The sequence below is a fragment of the Dipodomys merriami genome, unplaced genomic scaffold, assembly GCF_024711535.1.
Source record: "Dipodomys merriami isolate MVZ:Mamm:240054 unplaced genomic scaffold, mDipMer1.0.p SCAF_62, whole genome shotgun sequence".
In the NCBI taxonomy this organism is placed as follows: Eukaryota; Metazoa; Chordata; class Mammalia; order Rodentia; family Heteromyidae; genus Dipodomys; species Dipodomys merriami.
The window spans coordinates 1231282-1257847 of record NW_027206202.1 but is presented as its reverse complement, the minus strand read 5'-3'; the positions used below and the strand labels follow the sequence as shown (position 1 = coordinate 1257847).

Genomic DNA, 26566 nt, shown 5'->3' with positions numbered 1-26566 from the left:
TGAAATCACACGACTCGACAAGAGGAACCCAGCGCGACCAATAAAAACAGGAAATGGAGGCGTCTCGCCACATCCGGTACCGCCTCTGGCGCCTGCGCCGTAGTCCTGGGAGGCCGGCGACGTCCGGTGAAATCCAAGATGGCGGCGCTCGGTTGAGTGTGCTGTCGGTGAGGCCCCGGGGCCCACGGAGGCTGAACTCCGCAGGTGTGCGCAGCGGAGGCGGTTCGGGGGTTCAGAACACCGGCCACTTCCACGTCTCTGTTCTCTGTCTCTTCCAGGTGACAGAAGTGTCGCCCCCGTCCTCCTGACGCCCCGCGAGGGACCTTGCGCCGCTCCTCGCCATCGCAATTATGTCTGGGCCCGGCAACAAACGCGCCGCCGGCGACGGGGGCTCAGGGCCCCCTGAGAAGAAGCTGAGTCGCGAGGAGAAGACTACAACCACTCTAATTGAGCCCATTCGGCTTGGGGGCATCTCTTCCACGGTTCGTGGGCTCTTGCTAAAATGCCATATTTCTGGTCTCCACCCAAATTGTCCAGAATCTTGCTGCCAGTTTTCCAAGCTTAGCAAGGTCCGCTTTACAGCACATAACAAGAGGTTGACAAACAGGACCCCAGAGAGCGTGTGACTTTTGTAAAAACAAAACAAAAAAAAACCAAAAGCAAAAAAAACAAAACCTTCAGAGTTGCAAAGGCAGAGAGGCTTGGAAACAGAAGACTAGCCTTCTCGTGTCTGAGCCTCTTTTAATCCTCTCTTCTAACCCTTCCAGTTGCTCTTCTCTGTCTCTAGGTTTCTGAATCTTGCTTGAAAATGCCCTGGGCCCTTCTTGTTTTCTGTCGTAGGAGGAGATGGACTTGAAGGTTCTGCAGTTCAAGAACAAGAAACTGGCGGAGCGGTTGGAACAGCGTCAAGCCTGTGAAGACGAACTCCGAGAACGAATTGAAAAATTGGAAAAGCGGCAGGCCACAGATGATGCCACTCTCCTAATTGTCAATCGCTACTGGGCCCAGGTGGCTTGTTTTCCACCATCAGCTGCAAATTCTCAGCCCTTCTGATCAAAGAATGTCACGTTGGAAATGAATGAGAGATTCATAACCTTTCTGATGCTTTCTCCCTTCAGCTGGATGAAACTGTGGAAGCCCTTCTCCGATGCCACGAGAATCAGGGGGACATGTCTGCAGGGACAGAGCCACCTGGGGCTCAGGAGGGACCTACTCGCGATGTGATCCCTCTCACAGAGCCAGGGACTTCGGATCTAAGGGGTAGGGCAGATCTTAGGAACTGGAGAGTTTATTTTCTGGGAAAGGTCTTGGGGAGGAGGTGGCCTTTGAGGACAAATTCCTAAATCCCCCACTCTACCTGCAATCTCTGAAAAACTGATTTCATGTTTGGGAATCAGCAAAGCACAGTAGGTAAGAATAAAAGGACTTGAGTCTAACTTGATTCAGAATGTTATTCATATTAATACTTGAATAGTGCTAAAAGAATAAATGTATTTGATACTGTTCTAAACCTAGCCAGATGAGAGTCAAGCAGAAATACTGTTCATGTCACCAGGGAGGAAATTTTTATTTATTTTTTTTGGGGGGGGTCCGGTCGTGGGGCCTGAACTCTGGGCCTGGGCGCTGTCCCTCAGCTCTTGAGCTCAAAGCTAGCGCTCTACCGCTTGAGCCAAAGTGCCACTTCCGGCTTTTTTTCTTTTTGCTTATGTGGTGCTGGGGAATCGAGCCCAGGGCCTCAGGCATGCAAGGCAAGCGCTCTACCACTGAGCCACCTTCCCAGCCCCGGGAGGAAATTTTTTAAAAAATAATTTTATTGCTAGTTAAGATTTTTTCTCCTGTTGTGGGGCTTGAACTCAGGGCCTAGATGTTATCCTTGAGCTTTTTCACTCAAGGCTAGCATTCTCCCACTTTCCACCACAGCACCACTTGCAGTTTTCTGGTGGTTAATTGGAGATAAAGAGTCTCATGGACTTTCTTGCCCCTGTGATCCTGAGATCTCAGCCTCCTGAGCAGCTAGGATTATAGGTGTGAACCACCAACATCTGGCCTGGAGGAAATTTTTATAAATCATAAAGGCATTGGGGCCCCTCAATGGGAATCAATATGGTATGAGTGTATGGTTGTAGTTTAGACAGAGGAAGTGATTTATCATTTCTGTACCCTTGAGGAAATTACTTCCCTAAACAGTGGTGCCACTTTCAAGGTGCAGATAATTGCACTACAGATTTTGTTAAATGAGCCATGGAGTATTGAAGGGCTTGTTCTGGAGCTTGGTACTGTCTGGTGGTCATTGCTACTGTTATTTTCATCAGTGTCTGTTTCTCTCTCCTAGAGGCCTTGCCAATGCAACTGAGACCTCCTCTTAGTGAGCCAGCCTTGGCCTTTGTGGTAGCACTGGGTGCCAGCAGCAATGAAGAAGTGGAACTGCAACTTCAGGGACGGATGGAGTTTTCCAAGGCAGCGGTGTCCCGAGTAGTAGAGGCCTCAGACCGCCTGCAGCGCCGGGTGGAGGAGCTCTGTCAGCGAGTATACAGCCGAGGTTAGTTTTTAGTACCCCTCTGCTAGAGTTGTCTGTCTCCACTTGCATCTTTGTGCCCATCCCTCCCCCTCTAGATTCCGCTAATTTCTCATGTTCAGGCAGTAAGCCATCTTCATGGTGGAAAGAATTAGTCTATGAGATGGGAATTCCAGCTTTCATTTATGGAATTGAACTCCAGAGAAATGGGTGGAGGAGGGGTGTGTGTGTGTGCACACATGCACTGCTCCTGAAACAAGGCCTCAGCTTTGTCCTTGAGCTTTTGTGCTCAAGGCTAGCTAGCACTTTACTATTTAACACATAGCTCTGTGGCTGGGAAGGTGGCTCATTACTTGAGTGCTAGAGTGCTTGCCTAAGACATAGCTCCACTTCCAGCTTTTTCCTGGTTAAGTGGAAATAAGAGTCTCATGGACTTCCCTCCCCAGTTTGGCTTTGAACTATGATCCTCCAATCTCAGTCTGCTCAGTAGCTAAGATTATATGCATGAGCCACAAGTGCCCTGCTTCCAGCTACAGGCCTCTGCAGAACATAGTGTAAACTTCAGTGGCAAGTAGTGATCCATAAGCAGAGCAGCGAATGCCTAGGTGACAGTCTTTTCCCAGCCTTAGTACTGCCTTCCTAGCCTGTGCTTTCTGGGAAAATAGTTCCATTTTCTGAGCTGCTTTCCTTCTCTGTGCAGTGGGGATAAAGACTCCTGGCTTTGTCATGAAAAATTGGCAAGATAGCTGGTGGATCACACTATACATAGCAGATTCCAGGATGAGTTAGTTCTTGCCCCATTGCCAAGGGCTTGGCTCTTACCTGGGCCTTGCCTTCTCAGGGGATAATGAACCCCCCAGTGAAGTGGCACGGGCACACACCCGGGAGCTGGGCCGTGAGAACCGGCGGCTGCAGGACTTGGCCACTCAGCTCCAGGAGAAGCATCATCGCATCTCATTGGAGGTGGGACTTGGTTTTGAGGGGATGGAATTAGAACTGGGGCAGGGTTTGGGTTAAATGGGTACTTGTGGATCTCAAGAAACTAAGTCCTTTATCTAAGTATCTGTTTCTCCATTGTATCTAGTATTCTGAACTCCAGGATAAAGTAACATCATCAGAGACTAAGGTGCTTGAGATGGAGACAACAGTGGAGGACCTGAAGTGGGACATTGAGAAGCTGCGCAAGCGAGAACAAAAGCTCAATAAGCACCTAGCAGAAGCCTTGGAGCAGGTAAGGCTGCAGGGCTAGGCAGATGATGCCAGGCCTGGTGGCTTTGGGCCCTAGCTTCTGCTTTTCATATCCATCTTCATATCCATGTCTCTTCCTTCCACAGCTCAACTCTGGGTACTATGTCTCTGGGAGCTCCTCAGGCTTCCAGGGGGGTCAGATCACACTCAACATGCAAAAGGTGAGCAGCAGCATGCTTTTTGCCATGTCATAGCATCATCTTTTTCTCAACTGACATCTATCTCTGAGCCCTGTCCCCGTCACTCCTGCAGCTCTTTAATTCCCTTATTAAATAATTCCTAAACACGTAAGTGCTAGGCTCTAGGCATATTGGAGAGGACATGATAGGTTAAAACTTCCATAACAGCACAAAGAGAAAACACAGAGAAGAAATGAGGAGCATAGTAGAAGTCTATTGGCATTCTGTGGCCCCCACACTGTTTCCCCTTTACTTCAGCTATTACATCTGGGTTTGTTTTTTGGGGGAAGGTGGTTACTAAAGTTTGAACTCAAGTCTTGCCAGGCTTTGCCACTTGTATTGTGCCCCTGAGTTTTCTTCAGTCTTAAGAACCTTAGTCCTTACTCATGTAACTGTAACCCCTCTGTACAGCATCTTTACAATTAAAAAAGAACCTTAGTCCTTAGTATTTAGCACTCACATACAGAATTTTTCTCCCACTTGTCTGGGGCCCCTTAAGAAAGCCGTTTGCTTGGGGCTTCAGAATTTACCAATGTTCTACACTTGGGTTGTGGGAGATGAGAAGAACATGTCACCCTCGTGGCTCTACTATCACAGCCTCCCTCCCCTCCCCCTCCTTAGTTTGAGATGTTGAATGCAGAGTTGGAGGAAAACCAGGAATTGGCCAACAGTCGTATGGCAGAGTTGGAGAAGTTGCAGACAGAGCTTCAGGGGGCTGTGCGGACGAATGAACGCCTCAAGGTAGGCTGTGGTTGTGGGTGAGAGGATATGGGGATACAAGGTAGGGACTTAGTCTTGAATCCTCTGGCCTCATTGAATCATTTGTGGCATCTTCACTTCTAGGTGGCCTTGCGGAGCCTTCCTGAGGAGGTGGTTCGTGAGACAGGGGAGTACCGAATGCTGCAGGCCCAGTTCTCCCTGCTCTACAACGAGTCTCTACAAGTGAAGACCCAGCTGGATGAGGCTCGGGGACTGCTGCTGGCCACCAAGAACTCCCACTTGAGACACATTGAACACATGGAGGTATGGCCCTGGAATTCGTTGAGAGCCAGACCCTTAAGGTGGGTCATTCCTGGTTTTTTGTTGTTGTTTTTTGTCGTAGGGCTTGAATTCTAGGCCTGGGCGCTGTCCCTAAGCTGTTCAGCTCAAGGCCAGCACTCTACCGCTTGAGCCACAGCGCCACTTCCAGTTTTCTAGTGGTTTATTGGAGATAAAGAGTCTTACGGAGTTTTCCTGCCAGGGCTGGCTTTGAACCGTGATCCTCAGATCTCAGCCTCCTGAGTAGCTAGGATTACAGGCGTGAGCCACCGGCACCTGGCTTTTATTCTTGTATTTGTAGGCCCTGCATGCTTGCCCAGAGTCCCATGGGCATAGATTTCTTCCTAAGGCCTGGGGTGGGGCTGAGAGTTACGAGGATCTCTTAACACCACGCCCTATAGAGTGATGAGCTGGGGCTGCAGAAGAAGCTGCGCACGGAGGTCATACAATTGGAAGACACGCTGGCCCAGGTGCGCAAGGAGTATGAGATGCTGCGCATTGAGTTTGAACAGAACCTAGCTGCCAACGAGCAGGCAGGTATGTGGTGAGACTTAATAGAGCTGGGCACTTATTTGGGGGTATTGGACCATGCTAGGGGTGGGGGACAGGTGTTGCTTGTGCACACGCAAGAAGTTAAGCCCCTTGGGCTAGGAAGGTGGCTCAGTGGTAGAGCGCTTGCCTTGCATGCATGAAGCCCTGGATTCGATTCCTCAGCACCACATAAGCAAAAAGAAAAAAAGTTGGAAGTGGTGCTGTGGCTCAAGTGGTAGAGCGCTAGTCTTGAGCTGAAGAGCTGAGGGGCAGCGCCCAGGCCCAGAGCCGCCTCATGAGAGGACTCCCCCCCCAAAAAAAAAAAGAAGCCCCTTCCTTTCACAGAGCCTTAGCAACCTGGGGCAAATGAATACCCTAGAGGGCACCCAGATTTAGGATTACAGGCTAAAAGGAAGTAGACCCAGCATAACTCCTTACAACTCAGGAGCTCCTGAGTTGTTGTTTCTGGGCTTCTCTGGCTTCTGGTGTCTCTCTGAGATACTTGTTTCACAAGATTTCTTTTTTGTTATTGTTGGACATGGGGCTTGTTGAATTTGGAGCCTGGGCTGTCTCTGAGCTCTTTTGCTCTAATGCTGCACCACTTTGAGCCACAGTGCCACTTCCAGTTTGCTGGTGTTTAATTGGAGATGAGTCTCCCCACCTTTCCTGCCTGGTCTGGCTTTGGACCATGATATATTTCTCATATCTCAGCCTCTTGAGTAGCTAGGGTTACAGGCATGAGCTACCGGCACCCAGCCACAAGATTGATTGAGTACCATCAGTCATCTAGGCTTTCAGGTTGTGCCAGTGGATAGAACAAGGAGAATCCCTGCCATTGTGGGGCAGTTCTAGTAGAAGGAAGACAGCTAATAGAAGAGAAATGAAATGTGTATATTAGTGATAAAGGTATCCAAAAATATGAATCAGGAAAGGTAAATACAGTATCCAGAGAGAGGGTGTTGCAGTTTGGGATTGAATACAGGCATATGTAAAGGAGATGGTGACATTTGTCTAAGCTTCTGAAAGAAATTCATGAGCATCTGTGAATGTTAGTTAACTATTCCATTGGAGGAGATTGGGAAATATTGAAAAATCTACCTTAGCAAAAATAACAAACAGGCAGTGTCACTTTCACTTTTGGATGAGTTTTCTTCAAGTCTACATTATTAAGCAAAGGTGAAACCTTTAAAGCCTCAGGTCTCCACCCTCCTGCACAGTAATGATAATGATTGGTTCAGCCTCTTCCCCTGATGAAATGTTGGGGCCCTAATGGGAGACCAGTGTGATAACCTTATTTCCCTCCCTTCCCCAGGGCCCATCAACCGGGAGATGCGCCACCTGATTAGTAGTCTCCAGAACCATAACCACCAGCTAAAAGGGGATGCCCAGCGATATAAACGGAAGCTTCGAGAAGTTCAGGCTGAGATTGGCAAAGTGAGGAGGGGGGGAATGCCCATGAAAGGCCCTGGCTAGACTCCGGGGAACACTGGCTTATTTCATCCCTGTTCCTTTCTCTCTGCAGCTCCGGGCCCAAGCCAGTGGCTCTACCCACCCCATCCCCAACCTGGGTCACCCAGACGATCCTGGCCTTAGTGCCCCAGCTCCAGGGAAAGAAGAGTGTGGTCCAGGCCCTGTGGGTACCCCTGACAGCAGAAAGGAGATGGCTTTAGTGCCTGGTGCCACCACCACTACTTCCTCAGTGAAGAAAGAGGAGCAGGTCCCCTCAGAAGAGGATGCCCAGGCCTTAACTCCTGGAGCCCAAGGCCCCTCTTCCAGGGGTCGAGAACCTGAGGCCAGGCCCAAAAGAGAACTTCGGGAACGAGAGGGGCCAGGTGTGGGAACCCCACCTGTAGCCTCAGCTCTCTCAAGGGTGGATCGAGAGAAGGCCAAATTAGAAGAAGCCAAGAGAAAAGAATCAGAACTACTCAAAGGTCTCCGAGCAGAGCTCAAGTGAGGCCCTATTGCTGTCCCTTCCTAACTCTGACAAGGGACCTGTCACCCAGCATACTGAACCTGCCTCCTATACCCTTCCTAGGAAGGCCCAGGAGAGCCAAAAGGAAATGAAGCTGCTGCTCGATATGTATAAATCAGCCCCCAAGGAGCAGCGGGACAAGGTGCAGCTCATGGCGGCTGAACGCAAGGCCAAGGCCGAGGTGAGGGCAGCCAGGGTTGATGTGATATGCTGAGGGGCATGCTGCAGCCTTCTCACCAGAGCAGGCCTAGGTCAGGAAGCAGTAACAGAGGTCCTTCCGTTACAGGTTGATGAGCTAAGGAGCCGTATCCGAGAACTGGAAGAGAGGGATCGAAGGGAGAGCAAGAAGATTGCCGACGAGGATGCCCTGAGGCGCATCCGTCAGGCTGAGGAGCAGATCGAACACCTGCAGCGCAAGTTGGGTGCCACCAAGCAGGTGCATTCCCCTGTAGTCTCCTTGCTTCTAATATTGGCTTTCCTAGCTTCTAATAGGTGCTTCCAGCTGTGGTGACACTTAAGTAGCTTCATCCACTCTCTATCTTTGTCACATTTCCCTGTGGTTCTCCACCAGCATCTTGTCCACCAGCACTTTGCTCTTGTCTGCTTGCAGGAGGAGGAAGCTCTGCTGTCAGAGATGGATGTGACAGGTCAGGCCTTTGAGGACATGCAGGAACAAAATGGGCGGCTGCTACAGCAGTTGCGTGAAAAGGACGATGCCAACTTTAAGCTGATGTCAGAGCGGATCAAGGCCAACCAGATTCACAAGTTGCTTCGAGAGGAGAAGGATGAGTTGGGCGAGCAAGTTCTTGGCCTCAAGTCCCAGGTATAGCCATCTCAGGGAAGAGCTTGAGGGTGGAGCTGGAGAGGTAGGGCTCCCAGCACTGAGGCCCTTGTCCTCAGGTGGATGCTCAGCTGTTGACCGTACAGAAGCTGGAGGAAAAGGAGCGGGCCTTGCAGGGCAGTCTTGGTGGTGTGGAGAAGGAACTGACGCTGCGTAGCCAGGCCCTGGAGCTCAACAAAAGGAAGGTGAGGTTGGCCTGTGGGGAAAGTGGTCTGGCTCGTAGCTCCCAGCCAAATCTGATATGGGCTGGAAGCCTGCAATGCATCTTCAATCACATAGGAATGTGCTAGATCCTGTGCCTAGTACTTGACATGCTCAGTTATATTTTAGGTTCAAAGTAATTCTACCATGATGGTGTTTGTTATCACTCTCGTTTTATTTATTTTATTTTTTAATTGTGACTGTGTGTGTGTTGTGCTAGGACTGGGGCTTAAACTCAAGGCCTGTGCATTATCCCTGACCTTTTTTTTTTTTTTGCTCAGGGCTTGTGCTTTACACTTGAGCCACAGCTCTATTTCTGGCTCCCCCCATCCCTCCTCTCTCTTTGGCGATTAATTGGAGACAAATCTCACAGACTTTCCTGCCTGAGTTGGCTTCGAACCTTGATCCTCAGGTCTTAAGCCTCCTCATTAGCTAGAATTATAGGCATGAGACACAGCACCTGGCTCTCACTTCCACTTTTTTTTTGGGGGGGGGAGGGGAGGGGTCCAGTCATGGGGCCTGAACTCTGGGCCTGGGCGCTGTCCCTCAGCTCTTCAGCTCAAGGCTAGCGCTCTACCACTTGAGCCACAGCGCCACTTCCGGCTTTTTCTTTTTGCTTATGTGGTGCTGAGGAATCGAACCCAGGGCCTCATGATGCAAGGCAAGCGCTCTACCACTGAGCCACCTTCCCAGCCCGCACTTCCACTTTTAATGGGAGAAACTGTGGCTCAGGGACTTGCTGAAGAAAGAGCAGAGGTAGGAGTTGAGTCCATGCCATTCTCACTCCTAGATGCATGTCATATCCATTCATCCACCAAGTGACGAATGACTTAATTGGCAGTGGTGGTACCTGCCGCATAATTGTATTAAGTATTCAGAAGTTGCATGTTGGTGACTCACTCCTGTAATCCTAGCTACTAAAGAGGCTGAAATTCAAAGAATTTTAGTTTGAAGCTAACCTTAGTAGGAAAGTCCATAAGACTCTTATCCCAAAATAAGCAAAAAGCTGGGCTATATGCATGGCAGAGTACCAGCTGTGAGCAAGCATACCAAGCACAATAGAGGCTCTAAGGTTGAAATCCTGCTACCAGCAACAGTAACAACAAAAAAGCCATACAAACAGAAACCTCTATCCAGGTACCAGTGGCCCACGCCTATAATCATAGCTACCTAGTAGGCTGATGATAACTGTTTGAAGTTATCCAGTAAAGGAAAGTCTTATGAACCTGTTATCTCCAACTAACAATCAGAAGGCCAGAAATGGAGTTGTGGCTCAAATGATAAAGTGCTAGCCTTCAGCACAAAAGCTCAGGGATAGCACCCAGGTCCTAAGTTCAGGATGGGCATTTGAAAAAAGAAAAGAAAACCATAGAAAACAATCTAGTTTATGGTATAGTATTCAGATTAACTTTGATTTTCATCTTACTGTGTGACTATTTTATCTAATTCATTCATTTAGCATTTTCTATGTCCCTGATATATACTAGATTTCACGAAGGAGTTCCTCTCTTTAAAGGCTGGGACATCTTGTCTTGAGGGGTAGATAGCAAGCTAGTAACTCCACAAATAATGGTGTTACAGATCACAGACCGTCATGTAAGGAAACTGAGGTGGTGCCTGAGGAATTAAAGGGAAAACAGATAATGGCCCACTGGGAGCTCAGAGACTAGGCAAAGCAAAGGCCAGTTGCTCATGCCTGTAATACTAACTCCTTATAAGGCTGAGATCTGAAAGTCAGTTCAAAGTCAGCCTAAGCAACAACGTCCATTAGACAATCTCTCCAACTAAGCAGCAGAAAGCCAGAAATGGAGGCATAGCTCAAGTGGTAGAACAGCAGCTTTGAGCAAAAAGTGCACAGAATAGGAGCACACCATGAAGTGAATAACAGTTGGGAGGATGGAGCAGGAGGAGGTACAACAGGGTCACAGAGTGCAGATGTCACCTGAATGTTTTGATGCATTAGTGTTTCATGCCTCTGCTAACTCAGACAAATGCACTTCTCCTTCCTTCCACCCTCCTCAGGCTGTGGAGGCGGCCCAGCTGGCTGAGGATCTAAAGGTGCAGCTGGAGCACGTGCAGACCCGGCTAAGGGAGATCCAGCCCTGCCTGGCAGAGAGCCGGGCTGCCCGAGAGAAAGAGAGCTTCAACCTCAAGAGGGCTCAGGTGTGTGCCCCAGAGAGAGCAAGTGAGCTAGTGTTGGTACCTGGCAGGCACAGAGCTCCAAGATGAAGTCCCTTGCACTGAGCCTTTCCTCTCTCTGCTCCAGGAGGACATCTCTAGGCTGCGACGCAAACTGGAGAAGCAGAGGAAGGTAGAAGTTTATGCAGATGCTGATGAAATCCTGCAGGAGGAGATCAAGGAGTATAAGGTGGGGCTTCTGGTTGAGTAGTGTCACTTCAACCCAGGGATTATAGTGAGGAAGTTGGGAGGAGTTGTCATGGGTATTTTGGAGACTCTGGAGGTAAGGTAGGACAGCAGAAAACACTGGAGTCAGTTGGCCAAAGGCTTGTTGGTTACATGCCATGTACCAGGTACTGTGTGTACCCAGCTATGAAGTGGGAAGACTGAGACCCTGAGACCAAGCAAGGAGAGGTGGGAAAGGTAGTCAACTAATTCTCCCATTCCAATGATGAGTGATATGATATCAGAGACCACATGGGTCATGGGAACACTAGGGAATCCCTTAAATACCTGGAGGTGGAAGGATTCCTGCCAGAAATGTCACTCTAGATCGATCTGAAGAAAGGGCTGTCCAGGGAAAATGGGGATGAATGCATTTAGGAAAAAGGAAAGAGAAAATACGTATAAAATAATGAGAGTGCTGGTCAGAGCTGGCCACTGGGTTGGAGGAGGGAATGGAGGGATTGGACAATGGCAGATCCCAGGAGAGTGTCAGCAGCTAGGTTGACCAGCTTGTCTTTCCCTGTGGGGAGTTTGGAGATTTTGAAGCATATTTCTGTCTTGGTTTTCTTTTGGGGTTGGGGGTAGAACCAAGGGCCATATACATGCTAATAAGCACAGGCTCTACCCTAACCAGACTCCAGGCTCATCAAAGACTTAAACAGGAATGACATATGTGTTGCTGGGTTTGGTCTGGAGGCTAGAGGCAAGGAAAATTTGTGTGTGTGTGTGTGTGTGCTGGTCCTGGGGCTTGAACTTGGGATCAGGGCACTGTCCCTGAGCTCTTGCCTGAAGCCTTGCAATCTGTCACTCGAGCCACAGCTCCATTTCCAGCTTTTTGGTGGTTGAGGTTAGAGTCTCATGGACTTTGAATTACAGTCCTCAGATCTCAACCTTCTGAGTAGCCTAGGATTTAAGGTATGAGCCACTGGCGCCCAGAAAGGGATGGAAATTTTTAGGCTATTACATAAGTCACTGTAGTGAAAACTAGTATTTAACTAGTTGAAGGTATTGGAGATAATAGATGGGCTTAGGAGGTACATAGGAGACAAAATTGCTTGGACTTAGGCATAGATTGGCAACTTAATGAGGGAAGGACAGTGCTGGGGAGACTCTTGGCTCTTAGATTCAGTTAAATGAAGTAAAAAAGAAAAAGAAATGAAGTGAATGGTAAGTACCCCCTTGTGAGTTAGGAAGACTGCAAGAGCAGCCCATGGCAGGCAGTGTATAAGGATGCTGAGATTGAGGTACCTGGAGGCCTTAAGAGAATGGAGGAGCCAGGCGCTGGTGGCTCACACCTGTAATTCTAGCTACTCAGGAGGCTGAGATCTGAGGATCACGGTTCAAAGCCAGCCCTGGCAGGAAACTCCATGAAACTCTGATCTCCAAAAAAACACCAGAAAACTGGAAGTGGCGCTGTAGCTCAAGTGGTAGAGCGCTAGCCTTGAGCTGAAGAGCTGAGGGACAGCGCCCAGGCCCGGAGTTCAAGACCCACAACCAACAAAAAAAAAAAAAAAAAAAAAAAAGAAAGGGAGAATTAGAGGCAGAGGTAAAAGGCACACATGACTGGTCACCCAGGGAGAGTTTGTGGCATAAAAAGAGATCCTTCTCTCCCTTTAGGAACCTCAAAGCTTAAGTGACAGGCAGAGGAAGAAAAGCCTAGAGATTGGAAGGATAGTGATATACAAGGCAGCAAATGAACTATGCCATGAGAGAAGCCCGAAGCCCTTGTGACTTGGTAGTCTTGGTGGAAATGGCCCCTGGGCTGGGAGAGGGAAGAGGTCAGAGCTGTGCTCTAAGCCACTGGAGTGAGGAAGGAGGTCAGTTGACTCTTATGGCAGTTGGGCCTTGGAGGGACAGAGATGCTGGTGGCAAAGTCTTGAGGAATCAGGAAGAAAAATGCTGGGAAGGCTGGACACAGCTGGCATTCCAAGCAGGCCAAAGGAGTGTTGAGCTATGCTTGTTGCTAGGTAATATCTGTTTGGAGTTAAAAGACAAGCCCTTCTTGGTCTGACCTCATGGCAGGTGGGAGGTGTTGGGCTAAGTGTATAGCCACAGCAGTTTCCAGTCCCAGCAAAGGTCAGCCTGGTTGAGGGTAGAAAGCACATTTCTGGTGGCACTGTGATACCCAGCTGTGACCTCACAGGTAGACAGGATTGGAATTTTGCCACAGAAAGCCAGTGGGGCAGGAAATGAAACTCCAGTTTCATAGTCTCAAAGGATACCTACTTCTTTCTGGTTTTGAGACCTTGGTGTTTAAGTGTCAGTGCCCTACTCTGTAGAATGTTGATTCCCACCTATGAGGCTATAGTGAAGACTGCTACATCTACTATTTGGTGGGTTTTGCCTGAACTGCCTCCAACTGTCAGTTTACAGTCTGGGCACTGGGAAGTTATTCCATGCTGGGTGCTGGTGGCTCACACCTGTCATCCTAACTACTCAGGAGGCTAAGACCTTGAGGATCTCAGAGTTAGCCCAGGCAGAAAAGTCCATGACATTCTTTTTGTTTGTTTTTTGAGTCCGGTCGTGGGGCCTGAACTCTGGGCCTGGGCACTATCCCTCAGCTCTTCAGCTCAAGGCTAGCGCTCTACCACTTGAGCCACAGCGCCACTTCCGGCTTTTTTCTTTTTTGCTTATGTGGTGCTGAGGAGTCGAACCCAGGGCCTCAGGCATGCAAGGCAAGCGCTCTACCACTGAGCCACCTTCCCAGTCCCGCCATGACATTCTTATCTCCAGTTAACCTGCAAAAATGCTGAACTGGATGTATGGCTCACATAGAGCCATACAAGTAGAGCACCAACTGTGAGCAAGAAAGCTGAGAGCACAATGTCCAGAGTTCAAACCCCAGAGCTGACTCACGCAAGCCCACGCACAATTATTCCAAGGTTCATGCCTTTACCTATCCAGGCGCGGTTGACCTGCCCTTGCTGTAATACCCGCAAGAAGGATGCGGTCCTTACCAAGTGTTTCCACGTGTTCTGCTTCGAGTGTGTGCGGGGCCGATATGAGGCCCGCCAGAGGAAGTGCCCCAAGTGCAATGCAGCCTTTGGCGCCCATGATTTCCACCGTGTCTACATCAGCTGAACCTGAAACTTGGGGAACTTTTGGAAGACTCATGGACCTAAGGGGCTGCTCCTCCCCACCCCAGGTTCAGTGGCCCCTCCATTCCATACCCTTTAGCCCCAAACCCCTGGCTGTCTAGTTGGTTTGGTGGCACTGGTGCATGCTAACGGGAGCGGGATGAGCCAGGCTCAGTTCCATCCTTTGCTGAAGGGCAGAGCCGCAGCTCATGGGGCTCTCCCTGGGACCCAGAACACTCAGCTGAGCTAGAATCGGGCCCTAATCTTGCTCCTGTTTTCCACAGACCCATCCAACCCCTAAGGAGGGATTCCCCACCCAGGAGGAGGCTCTCTACTTGCCTACACACAGTAAGGAGCAGGAATGGGCCAAGGGCTCAGCTTCTTGCCTAAGACAGGCCCTGGGTTCCTGGGACTTTCTAAACCCACTTACCCACCAATCCTGGACAGGGCTTTGGACACTGGTGTGGCTCTTGTGCCAAGAGCTAAAGGAGCTATCCCCTGAGAGCACTATCCTTATTTCTGGGAAGCTCTGCAGTTGCTGTGGTCACCATCCTCTTGGAGTGCTGAACTGTGATCACGTTTCTCCTAACCAACTCCCAATCTCTGCTGCTCTCCCAGGCCCACCTAGCTCTACCCCATGCATCCCACTGGACCCTCACCTTGCTTTCATCCTGGTGGCCTTAACTGCAGTGTAGGTGAAACTTCCCAGGAGGGGGAGGGGAAGACTAGCCGCAGCCACTGGGCCAACTTCTGATCATTCCAAGTAGAAGAGCTTTACAACACCGTGTGACTGAACCTGTACTAGGGATCCTGTGCACCTTCCCAGGCTGGCTCCGTGGTCTATGAAAGCAGCACCAGGGGGTGCCTGGGAGAGGCTGCTGACAGAAGCTGACAGATGCAGGGACCCATTTGGACACTGCTTGTGCTCGAGATGTCTTACACAGGCAGTTAATTGTTACAAATAAACATCCAGCCTTCAACCTGCAGAATAACCAGATATCCCAGGTTTTCATTGCTATGTCTGACCTAGGGGGTGAGGGTCTACGCATGCATCAGCGTTCCCTCCCTCCCCACCAGAATACTAGGACCAAGCAGCACTCAAGTTCCCAAATGAGCCTGAGGTGCAGCCAAAAAGCTGCAGCTGGCCACGCCCCCGGCGGTTATTGGCTGTCAGGATGCTACCGTCTCGCACAGCATCCTGGGAAGTGTGGTCCTCTTCCCCTACCCCGCCCCCCGCCCTGTGTGTTCTGTGGACGACGTCTCCGGAGGCGGGGGTTGGGGTTCGGGTGGTCAGAACCCCTCGGCGTTCCCCAGCGGCTTCGCTCGCCCTAACCTAGAGACGCACGGGGCAGGACGCCTTCGTCAGGAGACTTGCTTCATTGAGCCTGCGCGGCCTGCAGCGCGCCCGCGGATCAGCGCGTCGTGGGCTCAGCAGGCCGAGCCCCTGCGGCCCTGGGACTGGCACCGGGATCCGCCGCGGGCGGGGCTGGTGTGGGGGCCGGGCCCGTGCTCACGGCCTTGGTGGCGGCCATCGCACCTTCGCAGGGCAACGTAGGTTTGGCCGTGACGCTTTCGTGCGGACTTGCCGCTTTGTCCGCTGTGGAAGTCCGCCAGGCTCCCGGAGTTTTGGCGGGGCCGCAGCTGCTGGTCCAGATGGGACTGGAGACGGAGATGCGGGCTGCGGTGGCTTCGGACGAGGAGGTGGCGGTGGCGGGGACGCTCGTGGAAGCCCGGGCCGCGGTGGGGGATGACATGGGGCCCCTGAGCCAATGTCCGCGGCTGGAGGCTGGAGCGTCCGAGCGTCCGGAGCGCCGCGCCGGCCAGGGCTGGGAAAACGCAGGGCGTTGCATCACAGAGACGTGGGCACCGGCACCCTGCAGAGGATCGGTGTCCGGGACTGGCGCGGGAACGGGCCGGGCGCAACCAGCCCCCTTTCCTGTAGCCCTGAACTAATGCAAGTAGTAGCTGCACATCGGGTGCCCCCAAAATCTGTGCGCCTCCACATCTAATACTAAGATAGGTATCAACCCTTCTCAAGGTCAAGCCCAAGGGAATGGGGGGAAATTCCCAGAATCTCAGTGTCTGATGCCACAACAGCAGAAACAATAAGTTTCCGTTAAGGTGAGCCTCCAGGCGCTGGAGGGACTCACCTTTGATGGTTGTCAGGAGGTTTGAGCTCTTAGTAGCCCTAGTGATCTCAGTGGTGTCCCGGGGTCACAAGGATAAGGAGGCCAGAACTCTTCTTGAGGGAACAGATGGCATCCCTGATTTGGATGTGCCTAGTGCCTGTCTCGGCCAGAAATTGACCAGTGGAACATTTGACTGGGATCACTTCCAAAACTTCCACTGGGTCCCGTGGTGCTACACTAATCTGGTTTTTCTTGTGTTCCTTGCCTTCTGCTGGTCCTATTCCCCCACCACTTAACTAGATCTCTCCTTTCTACCTTCCTCTATCCCTATACCCCTATTCCTCCAGCCCAGTCTAGGAAGCCACCACTGTTTACAGGTGGAAAGGAACATGGCATTCTCAATCCTTCAGTAACATCTTTTCCCTAAGCTCCTCAAAACAAGACGCCCATTCTCTGCCCTCTGCTCCCTCCCTGATTTCTTTAATCTCCTCTAAGCTCACACCTGACTGTGTGCCCCATTTATCCCGGCCTCACTTCTGACCTTTCCACAGGACTGTGTCTCCTGAGACAACCCCACAAATACACACTTGAGTCACTTCCTCCTGAGTTATACCTGGCCCTCTGCTGTGGCAACATCATCACTGGGTCCACAACCTCTTCCGCTAAGACTGAACCAACCCCTGTGCCCTGGTGCCTGCAGTCTCCCTGGAGTTCCCCCTCTTTCCTGAGGAAGACTCCAGCTCTGATGTAGCTCAGTGTCCTCAAAGGTGGAGTCCTAGGGGTGTGGAGAAGCCTTCATTACTCATCTTTCCATAAGAAGCAGGTCCCGCCTCTCGCCTGCTGCACCTTCCCACCTCCCTTTCTAGGTGGGGAAAGAAAAAGGAGACAGCTTGCAATGGGATCAAGGGCAGAGAGGCTCAGAACACACTTTCCTGCTTAGAGAAAGAGTCCCCAAGAGAGAGGTGGAGTCAAGTGATAGGCTAGAGCCAGGCAGCCACTCGGGGGCCACAGTCAGGCTCTGGAGACAGCTCTGAAGCAGGCTTGGCATTGAAGACTGCTTGGAGCAGCCCCAAAGAGCCCAGACAATGTGGAGCCCAGGCTAGGCCCAGGCAGGCCCAGCCCTGAGGAAGAAAGGTTTGTCTGGTGCAATACCTGTTTGCAGAATGCCTAGCTGGTCTGGCTTTCCTCACTGGCTTGCTTGTATCTTGGGCAAGTGGCAGCCCTTCCCCAAACTCAGCCTCTCCACAGGATCTATGGACAGGGAAAGGACAAGACAAGTCTCAGTCCAGAGAAGGAGCTGAGTCTGGACCCAGGACACCAGAAGAGGTGGCACCAAGGGGGTGGGGGTGGGGTGACGAGCCAGTGAGGCCACCCTGGGCCAAACAGCTGAGCCTGAGTTGCCAGAAATTTGTCCCCATACACTAGTGTTGGAACTAGGTACCAGTGAGAGTGGTTCCGTTCTGTCACCAGGTCATGAGATTTCTCCCTGTCCTGCAAGGGTGTGTGTGTGCGCGTGTGTAGGTCTGAGACTGGAACTAGAACTCAGTACCTGTCACTTTTGCTCATTGGCAAGTGCTCTACCAACTGAGTCACTCCTCCAACCCCAAAAATGTGGATTTTAGTAAACTCTATAAAGCTACTGAACTTGCACAAGCACTGGACAGGGACCCTAGAGGCCACAGGTTAAAGGATGGGCCTGGAACTGCATCTAGCTTAGCGGTCACTCATGAACTGGCTCTGGGAGGACAAGCTGGGCTTGTTAGAGGCTGGACGGAGAAGACAAAGAACACCTGGGAAATCTTATTCCCTTTATTCTCTTCAACTAATCAACATGACCACCGGTGACACGACACTTATCGACACATAACACTCAAAAGTGGGGCCTCTCCACTTCCCTGGGGGACAAGTCAGGTGAGCAGGGGTTCCCTTGTTATAAGAGCCAAGGAGTCTGGGAACTGCTCACTTCAGGGGGAGTGCCATGGGAACCCCCATCTCACGGTTATGATGGTTTCAAGTTTCCCCCATTCAGGATTCACACCCAGTTCCCATCTGACCTCATCCACAGCAGCTTCAAGTTGCACCCTAAACTGAGATCACTTTGTCCCTCCTTCCCTCTGCTTTCACCAATGGCTCTGCTGCTGGCTGTGGGGATCCTCCCGCCTGTACCCCTACCCCCCAGCACTTGGGGCCCAGCCCAGAGGTGGGGAAGAGGGTTTGACTACATTCATTACACCTTGCAGACTCAGTTCTCTTGGTTCTGTGCCTGAATTGGTCGGACGGACAGATGCTGGGCGCCACAACCTCCTCAGTGAGGAGCCTCCTAAGATAAGAGCTGGATCTGGGAAGGAGGTGGCCAAGAGGGCAGGCTTCACTCAGGGTCCCCCATTCTGTTTCCTAGTAGGAAGCCCCAGATCCCACCAGCCTTGTCTACATGGTTCATTTGGCACCGGGGTCGACCAGCTGTCACCTGTCCCCACAACATGCGAGCATCCTACTAAGTACGCTACACTCTAGTTCTCAACAGGCTACAGTCTCCTCGACTACACTGATCACCTTCCCCCAGACTGGCCTCTGAACCCCAAAAGCTGTTCCCCAGCACGCTTTTGGGAACAGATTCTCAGACTTCTATCTGAGGGAATCTGCTTCTAGCTTTAAATTTGTCTCTACAACTTGACTTCTGTTACCATCTTAGAGGGGTTATAGGCTTAGACTCAGAGGACTTTCTCCTCTTTGTCTTAGGGACTGTCCCCCATTTGTTGACCTTTGTCAATCTGGAGACGCGCAGGCAGGGCTCCCTCCCGCGGTGGTGGGCTTTTACCTGGCACTTGGGTAAGTGGGGGCTTTTTGTGACTGCGATCAAGGCTCCCCTCTCCCCACAGCCATAGAAGGCCTGCCTCACCTCCCCAGCAGGCTGGGTGGGGAGGGGGTGGTTCTCCCACAATGTTCTAGATTCAGTCCTTTGGGGGGCAGGATAGATGAGAGGATGCCGGGTTTTTCACCTTTAGAACCTTTACGTAATGGAATTAGAGGTTTCTCCTCCACAACTTTGCAGGAATGTTAGGGCATCCCTTTTCTGGGTACCCATCTCCTGAAGGGCCCCTCACCTGGCATCTTGATCCTATTATTCCAGGACAGTGTCACTGGTGTCAACACGGAGTCGGGGAGCAGCACTTCCCCTCTGCCCCATCTTGAAGGGACTCCAGGGCTGGGGGTGGGATGGGCTTCTTGCTGCAGATGTTTCTTGCCAAAAATTTCATCCATTCCACCTGGTGATCATCTCTCCTTGGTCATAAGCTGCAGTCACGTGAGCAGGCTTGGCTGAATTTCTGAAGTGTGTCACACTGAGTGGTGTGAAGAGAGATGAGGCCGGCAGGACCGCGTTTCTCCTCATCCATTTCCCTCTGAAGGTTTCAGGCTAAGAGAGGAGCTAAGGGGATGGAATTTGTCCCTTCCCAAGGCCAAGATGGAGCTGGGTCATTCCTGTCTCCGACAGGCTCAAGTACTGGATGGGGAAGGTGGCTAGGCTTCCGCTGGACTCTTGAGGGACTCTGGTCCAGTCGGAGAGTTGGCTCATCCTTGCCATATGAAAGGCTGAGGTGGGAAATCAGGTTGCTGGTCAATCAAAACTTTCTGTTCTGCCATCTTGTTGTCCCTTGTTGGCCACAGAGAAGTCAGGGAGGACAAGCCTGCAACAAGCCTTGAGTCTCTGAAGCGATTCTCCCTCTCTATTGAGGACAGCAATTGGAGGAAATTTGCTGCCACTGAAGCAAGTATGGTGGCAGTTAGATCGCAGGGAGGAAAAATAAAACAAAAAAAAACCCCAAAACCAAAAACCTGATCGTGAGACCTGAGATTGTGAGGGAGGCCCCCTCCAGGGTGGAGGCCTCTCAGAGTAGACATTTCCAGCTGTGCTGGGGAAAAGGTGATTCCACCCAGCTCGTGAGAGTCTGGGGCGGGATCTGCTTGCACTTGAAGTTTAACAAGCTCCCAAGGAAGGGAAGAAACTGGCCTGGAGTTCGCTGGGTTCCAACTGAACTGTTTCTCCACCTTGCTCTGTGTCCCTCCAAACACTAACGGAAATTCCTCCTATTTTTATTTTATTTTATTTATTTTTGGTGGTGGTGGTTTTCCACTATTCCTACACTGTTTCTTTTTACTGCATTCCAAACTTCAGCCCTTAAAAAGGCTTGAGATCATTGCCTGCCTTCCCCATTTTTGGGCTCTTGTGGATTCCCAGATTCCATGGGTCTCTTCCCCACACACAGTTCACCTAAGATTAACCTCTTGTATCCCAAAGAACCCTCAGTGTAACGGGATGAATTAGCCCTTTTCTGGTTGCTGTGGTTTAGCTCCTCTGTGGGCTTGAAAGCTCCTCATTTGTCATCTTCCAGTTCCACCCATTCCTCCACTATCCCCCCAGCTGAGCTTTGTCTTCAGTGTAAGTGTCCAAGGTGGCTGGGAGAAGTGGAGCAGGTGTAGGGAGGGCGTAACCCTATGCATTCTGGGAGTTACCCTCTCAAGTCAATGCCACGCTGTACCACCCTGGCCCTATAGGATCTGGATACGGTTTTATGGGGTTCGTCTAGAGACATATTGGGACCTCTTCCTACAATTAATAGGGCTTTTGTCCACTATGGTTTATAGGGTTTTTCTGCTACAGACTTAAAGGACTTTATTTTCCTACATAGGTATAGGGTTTCTAACCCAACAGTTTTTCTCTACTGCCTTACAAGTGATTCCCACGGACAATTTTATAAGGATTTCTCATCACTGGTGTAAAAGCACTATTTTCCCCAGGGTTCTTTCCCTCCCGCTTCTCTACAGGAAGATTGGGTTGTCCTCCTTCCCCCCACTTGTTATGTCTGTGTGGGGGGTGGTGTGTGGGGTGGGGAGAGTGGGGGAAATCCAGTGCTCCTCTCTCTAGAGAGAGGCCCCTGGTCTCCAAATCCATCTCACAGGGAGACACCCGGGTGACAGCTCCCGTGGAGGAGGAGGGCGGCCACTTCTGTGAAGCCGTCTCCACACTCCGGGCACAAATAGGGCTTCTCTTCCAAGGGGGCTTTGGGGCTCTCCCCTTCCCCGTGGCTGCTGCTCGGGGCGGGGGCGGGGGCCCCTCCCTCCGCTGCCTGGCTTGTGGATAGGCTGGCTGGCTCGGGCAGGGGGTCCTCGGGCCTGGGGGGCTTTTCCTGGGTGTGGGTTTCCTGGTGGCGGAGGAGGGCCAGGCGATCAAGGAAGGAGGCCCCGCAGTCGGAGCAGCTGTAGGGTCGGGCCCCGAGAGGGCTCCTGAGGTGCTCCAGGAGGACGGAGGAGCTCTTCCCCACCTCGGGGTTCTTCTGGGACTTCCGGCCCGCGTGGACTTTCTGGTGCTGGAGCAGCTCTGAGCTGAGGCCAAAGCTCTTTTTGCACTCAGGGCATTTAAAGGGCTTTCTGCCGAGGAAGGGGCTGGGCGCGGACCCTTCCCCGGGGCCGGTCCTCCCCACGCCGCCGCCGTGCGTGAGCTGGTGCTGGAGGAAGGCCGCGCGATCCGGGAAGCTTTCGCCACAGTGGGAACAGATGTAGGATTTGGAGGCCAGCAGCCCCCCCAGCCTGTGGCCCAGGCCTTCCTGGGCCTCGGACGCTTTCAAGGGCGGTCCCGGGGGGTCCGCTCTGCCCTCTGCCGCCCCGGGGTGGGAGTTGCCTCCGAAAGGGAGCCTCGGGGGGCGGAGCTGGGGGGGCTTGGGGGCGGGGGGCGCGGGGAGGCCGTCGGCGTTCTTGTAGGGGTTCTCGCCGATGTGGATCCGCTGGTGCTGCATGAAGATGCCCTCGTCGTTGAAGCCCTTGCCACACACCAGACACTTGTGCGGTTTGGCTCCGGGCGGCGGGGTGAGCAGGGCGGGGTCCCCGAGGCCCAGCAGGGCGTCGCCCTGGGCTCTCCGCGCGGGGGCCTTGCCCCGCTCGTGGATCACCCGGTGCTGCTCGAGCTCGTGGGCCTCCAGGAAGGCCTTGCCGCAGTCGGAGCACACGAAGAGGTTCTCGTCCATGTGCGTGCGCACGTGCGTGATGAGGTTGGAGCTCTGGCTGAAGCTCTTGCCGCACTCGGGGCACTTGTAGGGCTTCTCGCCGGTGTGCGTGCGCCGGTGCTGGATGAGGTGCGAGCTGCGGATGAAGCTCTTGCCGCAGTCGGAGCACTTGTAGGGCTTCTCGCCGGTGTGGATGCGCTGGTGGCGGATGAGCGTGGAGCTCATGATGAAGCTCTTGCCGCAGTCGGCACAGATGTAGGGCCGCTCGCCGCGGTGGATGCGCTGGTGGTTGATGAGGTTGGAGCTGACGCTGAAGCTCTTGCCGCACTCGGGGCACTTGTAGGGCCGCTCGCCCGTGTGCGTGCGCTGGTGGCGCAGCAGCGTGGCGCTCAGCGTGAAGGTCTTGCCGCACACGGGGCACTTGAAGGGGTCCTCGCGCAGGTGCGTGCGCTGGTGCTTGATGAGCGTGGAGCTGTGGCCGAAGCTCTTGCCGCACTCGAGGCACTCGTAGGGCTTCTCGCCGGTGTGCGTGCGCTGGTGCTGCGTGAGCTCCGAGCTCTGGATGAAGCTCTTGCCGCACTCGGTGCAGCGGTACGGCTTCTCGCCGGCGTGGATCTTCTGGTGCTTGAGCAGGTTGTGGTTCTGGCCGAAGCGTTTGCCGCACTCGGGGCACTTGTAGGGCTTCTCGCCCGTGTGCGTGGCCTGGTGCTGGATGAGGTCGGAGCTGCGGTAGAAGGCGCGCCGGCACTCGCCGCACTTGTAGGGCTTCTCGCCCGTGTGCGAGCGCTGGTGCTTGATGAGGTTGGTGCTCTGCGTGAACGCCTTCTCGCACTCGGTGCACTTGTAGGGCTTCTCGCCCGTGTGCGTGCGCTGGTGCTGCACCAGGTTCGAGCTCCAGCTGAAGCACTTGCCGCAGTCGGGGCACTTGTAGGGCTTCTCGCCCGTGTGCGTGCGCTGGTGCTGCACCAGGTGCGAGCTCTGCGTGAAGCTCTTGCCGCACTCGGAGCACGTGTTGGGCCTCTCGCCCGTGTGGATGCGCTGGTGCCGCAGCAGCTTGGACCACTGGCTGAAGCTCTTCCCGCACTCGTTACAGATGTACGGCTTCTCCGCCCCGGCCGGCCGGCCCTGCACCAGCTCCCGCAGACTGGGCTCGCTGGCGGGGACCACGGCGGGGCTGTTCCACGTGGTGAGCGTCCCCCACTGCCAACTGGCCTCGCAGGCCTTGGTCCACTCGGATGGGGAAGGCACTGCTTCCGGGGCTGGGGGGTCGCCCGGGGTCTGGTGGTCTAAGGGGGTGGGGGAGTCCCGGGGGGCTGGTGCGTCCTTGGGTTCTGGACTCTGAGCTGGATCTCCCAGGATGATCTCCTCCCCAGCACTTCCCCGCCGAGGGCTGTCCTCTTCATTCCCACTCTCGGCACCTACAGACAGAAAGGGAGTCTCCAGCCCCCGGCTTCTTTCAGAACCCGGGCTCTGGCCTCTCTTCCCTCCCCGGCCACTTTTTTCCCCCCGAGTCTGGGCCCCTCCCTGAACGGGGATCCGGCGGTGTCTCTCAGGACTAGCAGTCCCTGCTCTTGGCCCTCACCTCTGTGAGCCTCATCTGGACTCTCTTCAGGAGCCTCCAGATCCGGGCCCCACAGCACTGTCTCGGGCTCCATCCCACAGCTCAGGACTGCGAAGGCTTCAGGGACCCTAGGGGAAGAGAGAGGTGGGCACAGGGTGGGAGATGATTCTATTTATTCCTCGGAGCCTCACTGTATCCGTTATGCCTTCTTCGACAGAACAGAAAAAAATGAGCGAAGCCAGAGGTCGGTGGCTCACACCTGTAATCCTGGCTACTCAAGAGGCTGAGATCTGAGGATGGAGGTACCAAGCCAGCCAGGGCAGAAAAGTCTGTGAATCTCTTATCTCCAGGTAACCAGTAAAAAAACCAGAAGTAGTGTCGTGGCTCAAGTGGTAAGCGTACTAGCTTTGAGTGGAAAACTGAGAGCCCAAAATCCTCTGCTCAAGCCCAAGAGGAGAGGGGAGAGGAGGTGGGGGGGGGGGGAAGAGGAGCACTGGTTTTTCACTGTGACCTCTTTCACCCTGTAGGCCTGATTGCTTCTCCAGATCTTAAGATCACAACTAAGCAAGTCAGTGAATTTAAGAGTGCAATTAAAAACTCATCAGTCATAACCCTTTGAACCCGGACTGGGGGCTTAGAGAAAATCTAGCACTTACAATGAAGAGAGGTTCTCACCCTATACCTCTAATGCCCAGAGGCTAAGAAACCTGTTATTTTGCGAATTAGAGGAAGCTCATTAAGGCACCAATTTTCCTCCTTAATAGGGCTGCTAATTGAGACCAATAAACTTTCCCCTTACAAGCCCCAGAGAGAACTGAGGCTGAAACTAAAGGGTTAAAGAAACTATCCTCTCCCACCTCCCCACCCCCAATTTCCCAGAGGGGACAGGAGCGCATCAAAATGACTGGGCCTGGGCATTCACCCATTATCTAAGTGCAGAAAGAGTCAGGCTAGAGGTTGGGGCAGGGAGGTTGAAAGTGAGGGGCCTCTTCAGGAGCCTCTGGGGAGGGAAGCAGAAAGGAAGGAGAGGTGGACAATTGTGGAGGGCACTTGCAGGGCACAGGGCGCCTGCTGAAAAGCCCCCATTTCTCTCACCCAGGCTTCCCAGGAGCAACCCCGTGAGGAGACTCAGGACCCAGGCTGTCCATTGTACAGATTAGTAAACGGAAGGACTTCTCCAAGGTTCCAGGCTGGGAGGCCACAGTGCTAGGACCACAAATGCAGGGCTCTGTATGGCGTCGTCTGCCCCCATCTCTGAGAACACGAGGTGACCTTGGGAGTCATGTGAGACTCAGACTCATAGGGCTGCTGGCAGGAGCCAGAGAATGGGGACGAGCAAAACTCTGGCCCTGAGAATGGGTTGGAGAAATTCCTGGGAGGAGAGTTCCCTTGGCTAGAAAAGGAGGAGCTGGACTCAGTGACAAAGGCCTGATAATCTGTGTCTGTGATAATGGAGATCAGACTGAAGCCATTGAAGCCACCATTACCAACACCCTGGGAACCTTCCTTCCTCTCTCTCTCTCTCTCTCTTTCTCTCTTTCCATTTTAATGCCTAGGACAGCACCGAACCCATCATAAATGCTCAGTAAACATTTGCACGAGATGAAATGAATGAGCTCCATGCACCCTTACTCCTGGAAAACCCGCTGTTAGGTTCAATTCCTTTAAGGAATAATTGCCAAAGGATTGTCAGCAAAGAAACCCAAGTTCGCAGTGACCAGCCCGCTCCCTGGGGAAAACACAGCCAGCTGTCACTGCCTGAAAGCCGTGAGAAGATTCCAGGATGAGAGACCGAGGCCCAATAGCAGAATGCCTGGAGGAAGACTTCTCCCAACACTTAGACCCTCGAGGGATGCCTCAGGAGTGACCTACATCCACCACGTAGGCAGGGAAGGGCAGGGCAGGGGGCACCTAGGTGGACGGATGGGCAGCGCGGGCAGACAGACAATGGTGCACAGGGGGACCCAAGGAGGCAGGTGGAGGGGCCGGCGGGCCCCTGCCGAGGAGCAGCAGGCGAGACAGCAGTTAGCTCTGAGGAAGTCAATCCATTTCTTCATAGGGGTAGCAGCTTGACCTCGGAGACACCTCCCCTCCCCGACCTGCCAGGGACTTTGGGGAGGTGGAGGCAGGACGCTCTGAGGAGGCCGGGAAGGGTGGACGGGACGGGCGAGGGCTCCCGCGGGCTCCACTGCCAGATCCACAACCCGTTGGTCCCGAGTGGGAAGGCGAAGGGTTAATGGCAGGCCACATGGACCAGGCAGGTGGGAAGGGGGGTGCGGGCGGGCCGGGGGACGTCGCGGCGGCCCCGCGGCGGGGAGAGGAGCGGGAGCGGCCCAGGGTGACCCGGGCGGGCGGCGGCGGGCCCCCTTCCCGCAGCCGGCTGGACCCCGACGCGCGAGTCCGCCGGGTGAGGAGCGCGCTCCCGGCCCGCGGGTGCGGACCCCGGGCCTCCTGCCGGGCTCGGCGCCCGGAGCCCCGGTTCCCGGCCGGCCGCCCGCCGCCCCGCGGCTCTGCCCGGAACGCCCGCGCCCCTCCCCCACGGACCCCCGCTCCCACAATCCTCCGCCGGCCCGGGGGCCCCCACCCTGCCCGGCGGCGGGGGAGCGGGGGGCGCCCCCTCCCGCCCATTGTTCCCCGCGGCCGCCCCGGGCCCTCGGGGCCAGCCCCCCCCCGCCTTCCCCCCCCCCCGACCCAGGCGTCCCCAACTCACGGCTCTGGGGTCTGGGAAGCAGCCCGAGGGCGGATCGGGCCCCGGGGGACGTAACCCCCGAGCGCCCTGTCCCGGGGGGGGGAGGGCGACCGGACGCCCCGAGCGCTGGGGTCCGGCGCGCGGGGTGATTCCAGGCTGAGGACCCGGGGACCAGTTCAGGGT

At 53.5% G+C, this 26566-nt stretch overlaps 2 protein-coding genes across 8 annotated transcripts; one reads left to right on the top strand and one right to left on the bottom strand.

The window, feature by feature from the left end:
• The first annotated feature begins 121 nt into the window (after positions 1–121).
• LOC138814956 (E3 ubiquitin-protein ligase BRE1B) lies at positions 122–14997 on the top strand. 2 transcript variants are annotated; one of them, XM_070004106.1, is made up of 20 exons: positions 122–204; positions 279–482; positions 841–1008; positions 1119–1260; positions 2333–2539; positions 3357–3478; positions 3600–3746; positions 3850–3924; positions 4564–4683; positions 4786–4965; positions 5382–5517; positions 6824–6945; positions 7034–7461; positions 7547–7664; positions 7770–7919; positions 8094–8306; positions 8384–8509; positions 10548–10688; positions 10792–10893; positions 13833–14997. In XM_070004106.1, exons 2-20 carry the CDS (start codon positions 351–353, stop codon positions 14007–14009), a joined length of 3006 nt encoding a protein of 1001 aa, XP_069860207.1. In that variant the 5' UTR covers positions 122–204; positions 279–350; the 3' UTR covers positions 14010–14997. The 2 variants fall into 2 exon arrangements, with proteins under 2 accessions (XP_069860207.1, XP_069860208.1); XM_070004107.1 differs by having other exon boundaries at positions 128–167.
• On the bottom strand, positions 14980–26566 carry LOC138814958 (zinc finger protein 629-like). 6 transcript variants are annotated; one of them, XR_011368135.1, is made up of 6 exons: positions 24790–24887; positions 23716–23822; positions 19239–23551; positions 17287–17385; positions 16748–16909; positions 14980–15879 (listed from the first exon to the last, which is right to left on the bottom strand). XR_011368135.1 is itself a non-coding variant. In XM_070004108.1 (3 exons), the coding sequence occupies exons 1-3, from the start codon at positions 24840–24842 to the stop codon at positions 21087–21089; spliced, it is 2625 nt and encodes an 874-aa protein (XP_069860209.1). In that variant the 5' UTR covers positions 24843–24887; the 3' UTR covers positions 17855–21086. The 6 variants fall into 6 exon arrangements, 1 of the variants encoding a protein (XP_069860209.1); XR_011368138.1 differs by lacking the exon at positions 24790–24887 and adding an exon at positions 26405–26566 and having other exon boundaries at positions 14980–16909; XR_011368134.1 differs by having other exon boundaries at positions 14980–16909.